A 14022-nucleotide genomic window follows, 5' to 3' on the forward strand; every position below is an offset into this window, starting at 1 on the left:
TTTATGAAGAGCAGTAACCAAGTACATTTACAAGTACTGTACTTATGCGGTGCCTTGAATTTTTCACCAGAAAGATTAGCCTCTACACATGAATGTTTTTTTTGCGTCATGCAGTGTTAACCTTGGACATGAAAAACACAACACTGCTGTGAAAAATCTAATGAAAATAAGTCAATTAAATTAATGTGTTAGATTGTTTTCTTTCATGCCGATCTTGATCAGTTTGCTGTGAGAGCTGAGGACTTTGAAGTTAGACTTCCCTCACCATCTTGTAAATACATCAAAATTGTCTCTCTCTCTAAATTGCTAATTTTCTCTCGTTGGATACTGTACTGTACATGTACATCATCAAGTCTGATCAATGCTAGCTTAATTGAGGTAAACACAAACTCAGCAAACTGCACCCACACACCTACAGTACATGCTTTTCAACCATGATGAAAAGAGTGCTTGTTTTTCTCACTGGTTCCTGCATAATGTATACTTCAAATCAAGGGAGGGTATAGGGACTTTATTTTTTCATTTTTAAACTGGCATGAGGCGCAGCCCGAAGAAAGAGAAAAATAGATACAACATAAGAGGAAAACAAAGAAAACTAAACGAGGGCATCATGGAAACCAATCAAACTGCCAGTCAATCAATCACAACAGGAAGATTAGAAACTATAAACACACACTCACACACACACACGCACGCACGCACGCACGCACGCACGCACGCACGCACGCACGCACACACACACACACACACACACACACACACACACACACACACACACACACACACACACACACAAACTAAACCAGTGTTTCTCAAACTTTTCAGGCTGTGACCCCGCAAAATAATCCTATATGAACCGCGGTTCAAAAATGCCACTTTTATCTTTTCTTTCTTTTTTTAGTTTTTAAAACGGTTTTAAAAGTCTTTAAATTCTCACTTCACTGTCGTCTGGGAAACCCCCCAAATCATGTGGGGACCCCCCTGGGGATCCCAACAATCATGGTTGAGAACCAGTAACATAAACAACAAACACTACTACTACTTGCATTTGAATTTTCCCCATTCAAGTCAATGGGGAAAATGTATTCTCTAATAAATGAATGGCCATAAATGGAGATCTCTGATGCCATTAATATTAAGCCCATATCTTGGAATGCCCATATATGGACATACTGTGTCAGTCTGATGTGGTCTATGATGTCAAACATCTATGATGTCAGTCATCTCCATATTTGGGAAAGGTTACAATTTTAAATAAAGTTAATGGAGAACATTTATTCACAAATACATGTATATACATTAAACTGCAGTATAATGTATCTCTTAGCAAAATGCAAGGAATCCCAAACCAAAGTACATGCCAACAAAACTGTGGGAGGAGTAGCCTGGCAAAAAAAGAAAAACGTTTATCTGGGAGGGGAAAGAACGATGGAACGATGGGTGGATTGAATAAACTCAGACAAGTAGGCCAACTAAAGTCACTAACAAGTGAAGTCCTTTACAGTGAAAATACTTTATTTTATAGCATACTTTTAAAAGTCCCTAAGGCATGATAGTCCGAGCGTTTCAGGCAAACATCGTGCACTTTATGAAAGAAGCATGAAATTTGGCACACACAGTTAGAACATGCCATATGGAACATTTTTGGCTATAGGGGCATCGCAGATTTGTCTTGGGAAACTTGTGGGAGCCAATCAAAGTTGCTCTCATAGACTTTACTATAGTCAAATAAATACAAATAATAAATATACTTTAAGTAGCATGTGAGGGGTCAAACTAGGTGTTATTCGGGATTCTGAATCCAATGCAAGCATTTGTTTTGCACGAAAAACATTCCTTTCCGAGAAACGGCCGCCACTAAACTTTGAAAAGTGATGGCTCACCACTAAACCATAGATTTATGGGGTCCGTTTTTAGCCCAAGGAATGTTTTTCCTGCAAAACAAATGTTTGCATTGGATTCAGAATCCCCAAAAACACCTAGTTTGACCCCTTACATGCTACTTAAAACTTAATGTATTTTTTGTATTATTTTACTCTATAGTAAAGTCTATGAGAGCCCAACTTTAATTGGCTCCCAAAGTTTCCCAAGACAAATCTGCGATGCCCCTATAGCCAAAAATGTTCCATATGGCATGTTCTAACTGTGTGCCAAATTTCATGCTTCTTTCATAAAGTGCACGATTACATCAAAATACTGCCCGAAACGCCTGGACTATATGAGGCAAAGTTGATGCTCAAGGGGAGTTTCACAACGTCGGTGCCATATCACTGTAAAGGCACAATCGCCCTTCCTTACTCACTCCAAAAGTTCCACAATAGGCAGCAGCAAGTAGCCTGGTTCAGACCCTGAATCGCAAGCCACACCCCTTTAAATTTTTGTTTTGGCGAATAATGGAGTGAAACGAAATGCAATTCAGGCTGAGTGTCAAGCTAAGCAGCAAGACCATTAAGGGCTTTATTTATTATGGTTTATTTATTATGTTTGCACTGAGAAAAAGGAAGCAGGAAAGCATCCCGCCACATCACAAGTGACATTGTTCTCTGCTGTGATGTCGGTGATAAACACAAACACATTCGGTGCCAAAAGATTTGTATTTATTTTTAATTAGAAAACATACTCTGAGAAGTAGGTTACACAACAACATCGCTGTAGGCATCAATGATGTGTGTGCATGTCTGTATGCCTATCAGTAAGCCAGTATTTCACATGCGTGTGTGTATTACTTGTGAGGCCCAAATTTCCCTACTAGAACTTGAGAAAATGTGAGGAAAAGATGTCCAGGTTATCACAAGAAATATCTTTTTATTTTTATGGTTAAAATGTGATCTTTACAGTTAAGCTTACATTTCGTCGTTGTCTGGTGGAAACCTAGTATGTTGTTTGTTTTCGTTTTGTATTTATCATTAAAAATGATTGAAACTATAGTTTTGTGCGACTGTCTTGCATGATGAAACAGGGCTTTACTTTACGAATAAACGTTGAAGTTGAAACTTGGAGATACAAGGTTTCTCACCATTTCTGCATCCCACAGTGACGATTTTTTTAAATATTCAAGTTGGCGTTAAGGGTTTGGATTAGGCATTTAGAGGTTGGGTTTAGTGGTTACGGTTTAGGGTCCTGTCTGATTTACAGCTTGTGGATCAGCTTGGTGGGCAAAAAAACAAAGGCATTTATAGACTTGCTGTCCTAGAATATTGATGTAAAAACTATAGTAGTAGGCCTACAATCGCATGTGTGCGTGCGTGCGGTATGTGTGTGTCTGTTATACATGACATGAAAGCCATTTTAAAGATGATAAATACAAAACGAACGGTTTTGGACATAAAAGGTTTCCACCCGACAACGACAATACAGTATGCTATAAATATTAGGTGCTGGGAGTGAAAGGTGAGGCAGTTAGGTAACAGCAGTGACAACACGGAAATGTGTGTGGGGAGGAACCAATTGGCATAATGACTAAATTGGAGAATTGGGAGAAAAACTAAACCGTAACTTTAAAATCTGTGCAAAAACACACAAAGTGTAAAACGAAAAAAGATGATTAAACAGCCCCTCTGAAACTATACAAATACCTTTGTTGGGACAGAACAGAAGACACATTGTGTAATCATCTTTTTTCTTAAGGTAATTATTGTTAATATGACATTTAAAGTAAACCTATAGTCTTGACACACACACACACACACACACACACACACACACACACACACACACACACACACACACACACACACACACACACACACACACACACACACACACACACACACACACACACACACAAAGTCTGGTTCCTGCCATTTGCCTTTGTATGTCTGTGATTGCCACTGGGTGAGGCTAATCCTGTGTTAAACATAACTGGAAGTGTGTGCAACACAAGCTTTTCACATTGGCTCCTTGATATCAAGGAGATAGGGGTGTAAGGATACATTTTAATAGTGATTCGATACATATCACGATACATGGTTGACGATACGATACAAAACATGGACGATATTGGTTCATCCATGGCAATATGATTCGATTCAATGATTTAAAATCGATATAGCAACTATTTAGCAAAGAAATTAAATCTGTGTGAAAGGTGTGGATAGTGCAGGTTTTTAAGGGAAACATGTATTATTATGGATATAAATAAGTAAACACAGTGATTATCTGCCAAATACATGGACATTGTATATTGACAAACCTGCACCTTGACATAAACACAGAGATTACACACTTTTATCAATAGACCAGTGTAGCTATATGGAAAGGAAAAGTAATTAAACCCCTCCTTTGAATTTCTTCCTCTTAAAAATGCTAAATACAATGCACAAGTAGGTAGTATCGATACAATCAATCCTTTGCACTGCCGATTCGATACGATACAAAATCAAACGATATGATTCGATTTTAGCTGTTTTCATTTCAATATACCTAGATTTTTTAAGTTAAAAACGATATTTCGATGCAGTTACTCTATCGTTACACCCCTACAAGGAGCCAATGTGAAAAGATTGTGTTGCACACACTTCCGGTTATGTTTATTTAACATAGGATTAACCTGAAGATGTTACCATCTCCCACTGATGGTGGCCTCTGACCGGTGTTTGTGCCAAGTTTGGTGCTGATTAGCCTCAGAAACCCAGGCTTTTATTTTGGCGATCTGAAAAAATAAAAAGGTGCTGATCGGAGCAACAGTGCGCTCACAAATCCGGATGTTATGTTTATGACGTCCGCAGTCCTCGGTCCACGGTCGATCCATCGTCTAGGCAATTTTAATATAGGAAGAAAACAATACAATTAATTAATTCATTAATTAAAATGAATGAATAGCTATCATACAAATAAGTGTGCCTAATTCACATGATAAATAGTTTGTAGACGTGAGGCTTCAAAATGTATCAGTATGTAAGGTGACTTATCCTGCTGAGAATTTTAGAGTGAACAATGTATACAAGTTCGCTTGAAAAACAGAGATGCTCTTATTAAACACACACTGACACACCTCAAAGAGTGTTTTCAGGGATAGTGGACTGACTTTAGTACAGCATTTGTGTTTCACATTTTGTCAATTATTAATTGTACAAGACAAGTGAACTACATCTGTCAGTTCATGAAGTGGGTTGTCATCCAAACATAAAACAAACTATAATAATAATTGCATTCACAAGATATGATGTTTGTAATTGTATCTTTTGGTTAGGTTGTCATAATACAGTATGTACTGTATTCATAACACCTAAGCAATGTTATACTCCAATGTTCAACTTGTTTCACAATACATTGTTTTGTATCTGAGTCAGGAACCAAGATATTAAACGGTCAATGCTGTCTTATATTGAGTTCTTTATGTGACGATGTCACAGCGTTTTGCAACACGTTTAAGATCATGACACACGTGAAACAGGTGCCTTAAGTGATGGAATTTCTGGATCTGAAAGTGAATGAATTCAAATAAAAATTGACCTAAGACCCTGATATAAATGGTCTGTAGCATATCGTCGTTGTCGGGTGAAAACCTTGTATGTCCAAAACCGTTCGTTTTGCATTTATCATTTCAGAAATGATTTAAACTAGTGAAAACAGTCGATCTACAAGCACACAACGCCTCGCACCGCGAGTCGTTGTGTGCTTGTAGATCTGCTGTTTTCACTGCTTTTGTGCGACGGCCTTGCATGATAAAGCAGGACTTTACTTGCGAAAGAACGTGCACATTGAAACTTGGAGATACGAGGTTTCCACCCGACAACGACGATATGTAACACTACTGTATGTACACGCCACAAATTATACCCCCGTTTCCATGAAACAATGTCAGTTTTCAAGGGCAGTCGTCTTGTGATTGCAGTAGACGTTCGCAGCGGTAACAGGAAGTGCTCAGTTCTATTGATTCGACGACCATGCTGCTCAGCCAAGAGAAACCATGTCAATGTCCTGCCAAAAAGAAAAGAAGGGAAAAAAAGGAAAAAAAAAAAACTTTTCAGCAACCAACCAATGCCATAAAAAGTCTCTCGTCTAAAGTCGTAGATTTAATTCCACGAAATGTCAAAACATTCATCCACGGCGCACTTTCCCTCTCAGGATACAAACTGGTTAGAAAAATGTGATACCTAAAACATTTAAAACATACAGTATAATACTTATAATCCCATGAAAGACATATATGTTCACGGTTCTGTTTTTAAAGGCATAGACACTGAAGGGGAGGGGGGGCTGTAGTATTATAGGAGAAGAATGTCTGTACACTATTAGGTATAAATCTCTATCCATATACAATTTACAAAATATGAGCAACTGCTCTGAGCAATACTGATGGGGATGTTAACTGATGGGTGATTTGAACCAACAGCATCTACTTGGGTTTTTTCTTTTAAGTAATGGCTCTCAATTTAGCTTCATACTGGAACAGCCAGTTAGCACTTGACCCTTGAGGTCTAACTCAACTCACAATCATTCTGAGGTTGTTCTATAGTTCACAACCTTTACCATAATCTCTCATGGCCAATTTGAGCACCCGTACTCCCAAAAATACACATTGCCTTAAAGCTAAACATTGTGAGTGTGCAAAGCATTTAGCACCATGGCCTCCTCATTAAACAGACTGACCAGGTCCATTCTAGATGGGTTCAGCAGCCATAAAGCTGTATGTCGACGCCCTCTGGCAGAAACATTGTACAAAAAAAGGACATGGAGAAAAGAACCTGTGTTTCAATGGATATCCGACATAGATATTATATTAATATTTTTCATTGGTTAAATATTTATAAAAACCCACGGACAGACTTAAACACTTTCAACATTGGTGTCCCCATTTTGGCGATGTCATAGACGATCCAAAATGTTTTGCAATTTTCCTACATTAAAAAATAAAAAAATACCATAGATTGCTATAAGCTGTAGATTGTCTATTTTTGCACACACTATCATAGAGCGAATTTTAACATATATAGGGCAAGAATGTATGAAAAAAAAGAAAGAGAAAGAAAGAATTGCCAGTGAATGGAGAGGGTGTTGTGATAGTGAAGAAAACACTCTCCACACAACAAGGAACCACAGAAGCTACTAGTGAAAGTGGGTGGCAGAGATGAGGAACACATACTGTACATTCAAATGTTCTACAAAATGTCCAGTCTGCTTGAGGGGTTTTCGGCAATTCAAAATGGTCTGAATTGAACATGTGTGGGTCTATGCAGTCTCATGCTATGTTCACAGTTCACACTGACAGCTACGAAGATGCAGGCCAGGCCACCATTCAATCATTTTCAATGGAAGTCGGCCACATGAAGATACAGAGGGTGCGTTCAAAAATGCACACTCAGCGCACTGGTGTGCCATCTTGTCGTTTGCTTATTCGGTGCACTCTGTGCATTGTCGTTCGAAAATCCAGTGCGCTGCGCCCCCGGTGTGCTCAGAAGTTGGGGTTTGACAGTGTGGTGCGTCAATGCTGTGTTTTGATTGGTTGATTTTCATGGCGGTGTCTCGAGTGCTTCTCAGCGGTGAACAATGGCATACTTGATTGGTCCTTTGGGCTTTATTGTTACCCTAATACACACGCATCAATGCGTAAACTAAAAGCAGGCAGGCCAGTGTTATGAATTAATTGACCTTTCAATAGCAACGTTACATTAGCAACTGCTGCTTTTCAGAATGTTTTCCTTCAGGGTTCAGACTGAAAAAGCACACCGCTGCCCCTTAACTGGTCGTTCGTAAGTAAGCCACACTGAATGCATTCTAGAACATCACCGCCCACTGCACTCACTAAACTGAGCACACACCCGGTGCGCATTTCCCAGAGATACATCCAACGTTGGTAGCTGCTACTAAACAGCTGCTACAACAGCTGCTGTACAAAGCTACAAAAAGCTTGAGCTGGTTTCAACTTCAGCTGCAAAGACACAAAGCTACAAATCTGCTGTGTAGCTTTGTATCTTTGTATCCTGTGTATGTGCCGGTGTGAGCGCAGCATGAGAATTTGTCGCAAGTTGGTTGAAGGGATGCACTGCGAATCCGTGGAGTGGACAGGGCTTTTATTTTTGCCATATTCATGAATTCATGAAGGGAAATTGTAGATGTATGAAGGTGAGGCGGCGGTCTTCAGAAGGACTGAGACACCTGAGATGGGAATTCTGCAAAAACAAAGTATGATGAGCATTTTGTGGAGCACTTTACACATTTGCTGTGTATTAAACTGCTCTAAAGAAACATAATTTGTAAGTATCGAAAGTAGCAGATCCACAAGCTCAAAACACGGCACGAAGCGGCACGCTCTGAGCTTGTAGATCTCCTACTTTTGCTATTTTTTTTATTTGAATCCAGAGCCCAGAGTTGTTGTTTTTTTTGTTACGATGCCGATTTTGGAGAGTCCTATACCACCGATTACCAATGTTTTAACTTATAATTTGTCTTAAAAACATTTGAGAACATAATAAACAATAATAAACACAAATTTGAAAGGTAAATCAAGTATACATTTCTACATAATGATATATGAAAAGAATATTTCATTATACAATGAACAGGCAAGCAAGTAAATATGAAATAGACATGAACTGAAACTTATTTTATTTAACCACTTAAGCTCTATTTTCTTTTCTTTTTTTGGTATAATTTCACCTATAAAGAAAAGCCGGAAACAGGTTGAAAGTGGTTAAAATCAGGACACATCGACTGCATACTGTAATTCGTTGCTGTCGGGGAGAAACCTCATATCCGTATTTTAACACTTTGTGTTTTTTAGTAAATGAGCACCCTACTTGAACGTACTACAGCGTCGCGCATATAAGTATCAAAAGTAGCAGATCCACAAGCTCAAAAGTGCGAAGCGGCACGCTCTGAGCTTGTAGATCTGCTACTTTTGCTATATTTGAATTTGAATCCAGAAAGGTAACGGTTTTCAACATGTTTCCACCCAACAGAGACGAATCGCTGAAACAGATCATAAAGCAAATAAAATATATTGGCCAAACCGATATATTGGCCAAACCGATATATCGGTCGGGCTCTAGCTGCAGAGCAACAACATCTAGTTGCGAGGACAAAATAAATACGCCCAGAATTTGCCTTCTTATATGCATGAACAATCATTGTTCTTATTTCTCTGATGTGAGTATGTGTGTTTTCCTAGTCTCTCCATTGGCATCGGCCCGCAATCGGTAAAGCACTTTGAACTGCATTCTGGCTAACAAAGGTTCTATGCAAAACTTTTTTTTCTCCTTCTGGCATCCCTGTGACTCATGGTGCCATCTACTGTGAGTGAAACAACACTGCCTCTCTCTCCTCTGGTTTGCTAATCATCACATCCTCTCTCACGCTCTCTCCCCCTCTTCCCTGTGTGTTTAGAGTTTGTTAAAGTGTATTTGTCTTCATCTCTGCAACAGCATCGATTACAAGTAATCCCTCCTCCACAAACCTGATTATCTTCCCCTCGCTCTCTTCTGTCATCCTTCCCTGGCCTCTTAAAAATCCCTATTCTCCCACTCCCTCCTGCCTTTTTTCTTCTCCTTCTTCTGCGTTTCCCTCTCTCTCTCTCTCTCTCTCTCTCTCTCTCTCTCTCTCCATCCTCTACGAATTTGTCTTCCCTAGTCCCACATGATTCGAGGGTCCAGGACCTCTATATGTCTCTGTTTGTGTCTCTCTCTGTTTGTGTCTCTGTTTGTGTGTGTTTGTGTGTGTGGGAAAACAAAACCTAACCCCCCCTCCCTCGCTTCCACCCACCCCATCCTTCTGTCTCCTTGTCTCCTCCCCGTACCCTGCTACACTACGCTACATCTACCTAGCCTTAGCCTAGCCTAGCACGGCGAGGCGTTCATGCCCATGTGCGTGGCGGTGTGGTGGTGGTGCTGGTGGTGTTGGTAGCGGGGCGGAGGCACGTCCATGGGCAGGGACTGGCCGTGGGGAGGCCCGCTCGGGTGCGAGTGCGGGTGCGGCGGCGGGTGCGCGTGCGCCGTGGAGTGCGAGTGCGTGAGCGGGTGGCGCTGGTGGTGCGAGGAGCGGGGCAGGGTGGAGGAGGAGGAGGAGGCGACGGCCCCGGGATGGAGCGGGTGCGGGTAGGCCGAGGACGCCGAGGACGTGGAGGAGGACAAGGCGGCCGCGCCGGCCGGCACCGGCAGCTGGTAGCTCGCCACGGAGGAGGAGGGACCCGACGAGGGGCAGCGCGAGGGAGGCGCCGTGGCCCCTCCCATTTTGGGATTGCCGCCGCCGTGGGGAGGGGGCTGTGGGGCGGAGGAGGACGAGGAGGACGAGGAGGAGCGGTGGGGGGCGGCGGTGGGGGGAGGCGGGGGCGTCTGGGTCAGCTGGATGGAGATGTCGGACGAGGCGTCGCTGGGGCTGCGGCCGCGGCTGCGGCCTCGCGGTGGCGGCCAGGAGTCCGGGTGCAGGTACTGGCCGCTGTAGTCGCTGCAGTCGGACATGCGGGGGCGGTAGAGGGCCGGGTGGGGCCGGTACAGCTCCTCCTCTGCGTAGCGCTTCATGAACAGATAGACGGACATCACCCCCGCACCCTGACGGAGAGAGAGAGAGTAAGCTGATAAAAAAAGGATACATTTGAACAACACTGTCAATTCAATTCAATTCAATTCAAATCTCACTCCACAAAATGCACATTGTGACTTCAACATGTGACGTATTTGCCCCCTCCTCCCCCGTTCTGTGCATAGTAGCCTACCATCTGATCAGGAACTGATCAATACCTGCACTGATCATGAATTGCCGCTTTAACTAAGCCTAAAAATAGATATTGCTGTTTCGGACTTTCCCTCTAAGGGATCATTTGTATTGATTCCACTGCATTTACTGTAATCCCTGACCAATTTGCTTTAAACACACAGTCGGAAAAAAAAACTCAGACATCAAGGAGGAACAAAGAAAGCACGCACAGAAAGATTGTGAGACAAAACCAACAAAACAACATCAACATTAAATCACATTTCTCATGAATCCAACATTGTTAATGTTGTTATTATTTGTTTGTTTTTTGAAGTAATGTATAATTGATTTATTTATTTTGTCTATTTTGTACAATCTTCATGGGGAAAATCACATTGCCGTTCAAATGGGCTACACTTACATTTCGTTGTTGTCGGGCACAAACCTCTTAATCTTAATTATTTTGTTGTAAATTAATGCCCTACTTGATCTTACTACATCGTCACACAAAAGCTTCAAAGGTAGCAGACCCACAAGCTTGGATCTGCTACTTTTGAAGCATTTGAATTTGGACATACAGTAATTACGAGGTTTCCACCCAGGGACGCGCTGGCCATTGGGAAAAGCGGGACAACTCCCGAACGTCCGGTTCATTCCCGGCCGGTCCAGGCCGGCCATTAGGAAAAAAAAAAAAAAAATAGTGTTGGCCTTCGTTCCATTTTGGGGGCTTTGCGGCCAACAAAGTAAATCGTCACTGTCGGGTAGAAAACTTGTATCTCCAAGTTTCAAATGTATATGTTACAGTATGTTCAAGAAACCAGTAAAAGTTGTCAAGGAGCACTCGTTTTGACGTTCACCACACACTAATCACCACCAGATGGCGACGTCAGCCACTGCTCTGCCATTCACCAGAGTGTATATAAGAGAGTTACGTCACGCTTTGAACTCGCCGCAGACCGGAAGTGTTTACTCTTTATTTACTAGCCTAGCCTAGCCTAGCCTAGCCTAGCCTAGCCATTAGCTCCATTGTAGTCACTTGGACAGGGCGTTTAACGTGCGCTTGCCCAGGCCTTACGGCCTGGGCATAAATATAACGATTGCATTCACCACGGCTTCGTAACTCGCGCGGCGCTCCGCCGGCCGCGCGGCCCTGGCCCGCTCTTCGCGGCCACTCGCGCCTGCGGCGCTCGGGGGCGAAGAGCAGGACCAAGGTCCGCTGGCCTTCGCGCCGCTTGGGGCTTCGTGGACCCAGGGGGGCCTCGTAACTCGTTTGGGCTTCGTGGATACAGGGGGGCTTCGGTAGCCGCTCGCAGTGTCGTGGACAATAGAGCGGCGCACCGCCTGGAGTACGTTGTTGTGGCGACCGCTTGCTCCGCCCCGTGCCGCACCACGAGTGCTCCGCGTCTCGAATGTGCTGTTTCTCTAATATACTATGACATATACATTTTTTCGCAAAGTAAAGCCCTGCTTCATCATATAAGGCTGTTGCACAAAAGCAGTGAAAACAGCAGATCTACAAGCACACAACGCCTCGCTCTAGATCGGCTGTTTTCACTAGTTTTTTTTAAATGATAAGAAGAATTGAATTTTTAAAATGATAAATACAAAACAAACGGTTTTGGACTTACAAGGTTTCCACCCGACAAGGACGAAATATAAATCACGTACAGTAATTGGCCCACTGGCTTGTCACTTGTCATGATCTGAAATGGCAAATCTTTGAGTAGCAGCATGAGGGCCTCTCCAACTCTTTTTCCCGGGCTGAATCAGGGGCCCAGCATGTCCCTGTTTCCACCTGACAGAGACGGTTTCCTAGGACATCAGCTAAACGGCCCAGTCAGAGCAGCCCAGGTTGTTTACAGTAGCCTATACAGTACAGCCTGCCCTGGAGATGGAAGGTCTCTGAGTGTAATTGCCCACATGGACAGAATGATAACCACTGCTACATGGGCTGAGGAGCAGGCATGTGGTTTACTGTCAGGGCTGGATTCACCATTCAGTGCGATACTGTGTGTTGCCTGCTAACATTGCCTGTGATGTTGATGCATAGAGTTATACACCAGTGGGATTTCTGGAAATGGCATTCTGGTGTAAAAGTGGGGAACCAGGCCATTTACATAATTCAAGGGTGCTGAATCTGAAAAACATGCTTCCCAAGCGTTTGGTGTTTAGTGTGTACAGTGTACAGTACACAGTACTTGTCCAACTTTATTCTTTTCGGATGAACTTTATTTTGCTGCGCTACTCCTCCCAGTTTTGGTGGCACGCACTTGGGCCATATTATGTCAAATCGACCGGCTTCATCGACAATCGTGTGCTTGCATTTTGCTAAGAGAATAAAGAGATACTTTATACAAAGTTTAATTTATATAATGTATTAGTGAATTAATTTTCTCCTTTGACTTGAATGGGAAAATGAAAAAAAAAAAAAAAAATCCAAATATGGAGATGACAGACATCATAGATGTCTGATGTCATAGACCACATGAGATTGACATGGAAGCCAAATAGGAAAATGCCAATTCAACCAGTATTTACAAGTGTGACGTCATGGCAACCACACATTTCACTTTGTGTGTATCAGCCAAATGTATTATGGAGATCCATGCTCATACACATAAAGTAACTGACGTCACGGACAGAACATGATCATGACCATCATGATCTCTTCCATTATGGTGGTGATGACATATTGATGACGTAACGTCACTCTTGCCCAAATATGGAGGGGTGGCAGCCTGCACACATCGGTGTTGATAGGCATGCATGGCAACCGGTTGTGTTGTGAGTGAGGTCAAACCAGAGCTCTGTTCAGCATGTATAAGAATTGAAAATATATTTGAATTCCACTTCATTCTACAGAGACTGGATGTTTCATTGTTCTAACTGAGTGTTGTGAGAGATGGAGATAGAAAACATAGGGAGTCAGAAAGAGGATAAACCAGTAAGACTCCCTAAATCTTCAGATAAGCGACCGTCAGGTTGCATACACAAACTTTGTACGGCAATGGTAGCCAATCAGGAGGGAATATGGGAAATGGGACAGATCCATGTTGATGACATGAACCTAAAACTCTGTCCCTATCACAGTCCATGTATAGATGCAGATTTGATGATGAACCGCGACACCAGGACTTCCCAGACTAAGGTCTGCAGTTCTGATTTTACATACTCCGAATCTCAATCGAGCCATGACGACCTCTACTGCCAAATGCCCATAAATGGACAGATCCCCTCAGAATCCTTCCAGCAAATCACCAGAATTGTATCCAGCCAGGAACAAGGAGACCCACACGAACCACAATATTACGGTCATCAAAACTTCACCAAGACTTTAACTCAACCAGGAGAAGTGAAGACAAATCAGCTGACTTATAAGAAAGCTCACAT

At 42.4% G+C, this 14022-nt stretch overlaps 1 protein-coding gene across 1 annotated transcript in view; it reads right to left on the reverse strand.

Annotated features, from left to right (window-relative positions):
• Positions 1-9776: 9776 nt before the first annotated feature.
• Positions 9777-14022, reverse strand: part of LOC308293037 (voltage-dependent calcium channel gamma-7 subunit-like) — a gene marked incomplete at both ends in the record, with an annotated part of 38395 nt that continues 34149 nt past the window's right edge. The window contains one exon of the mRNA XM_080735467.1: positions 9777-10487. Within this exon, the coding sequence (XP_080591593.1) occupies positions 9777-10487 (711 nt within the window). The remainder of the gene's footprint in view (positions 10488-14022) is intronic.

The sequence above is a fragment of the Nannobrachium achirus genome (assembly GCF_963921795.1).
Source record: "Nannobrachium achirus genome assembly, chromosome: 10".
Taxonomy (NCBI): domain Eukaryota; kingdom Metazoa; phylum Chordata; class Actinopteri; order Myctophiformes; family Myctophidae; genus Nannobrachium; species Nannobrachium achirus.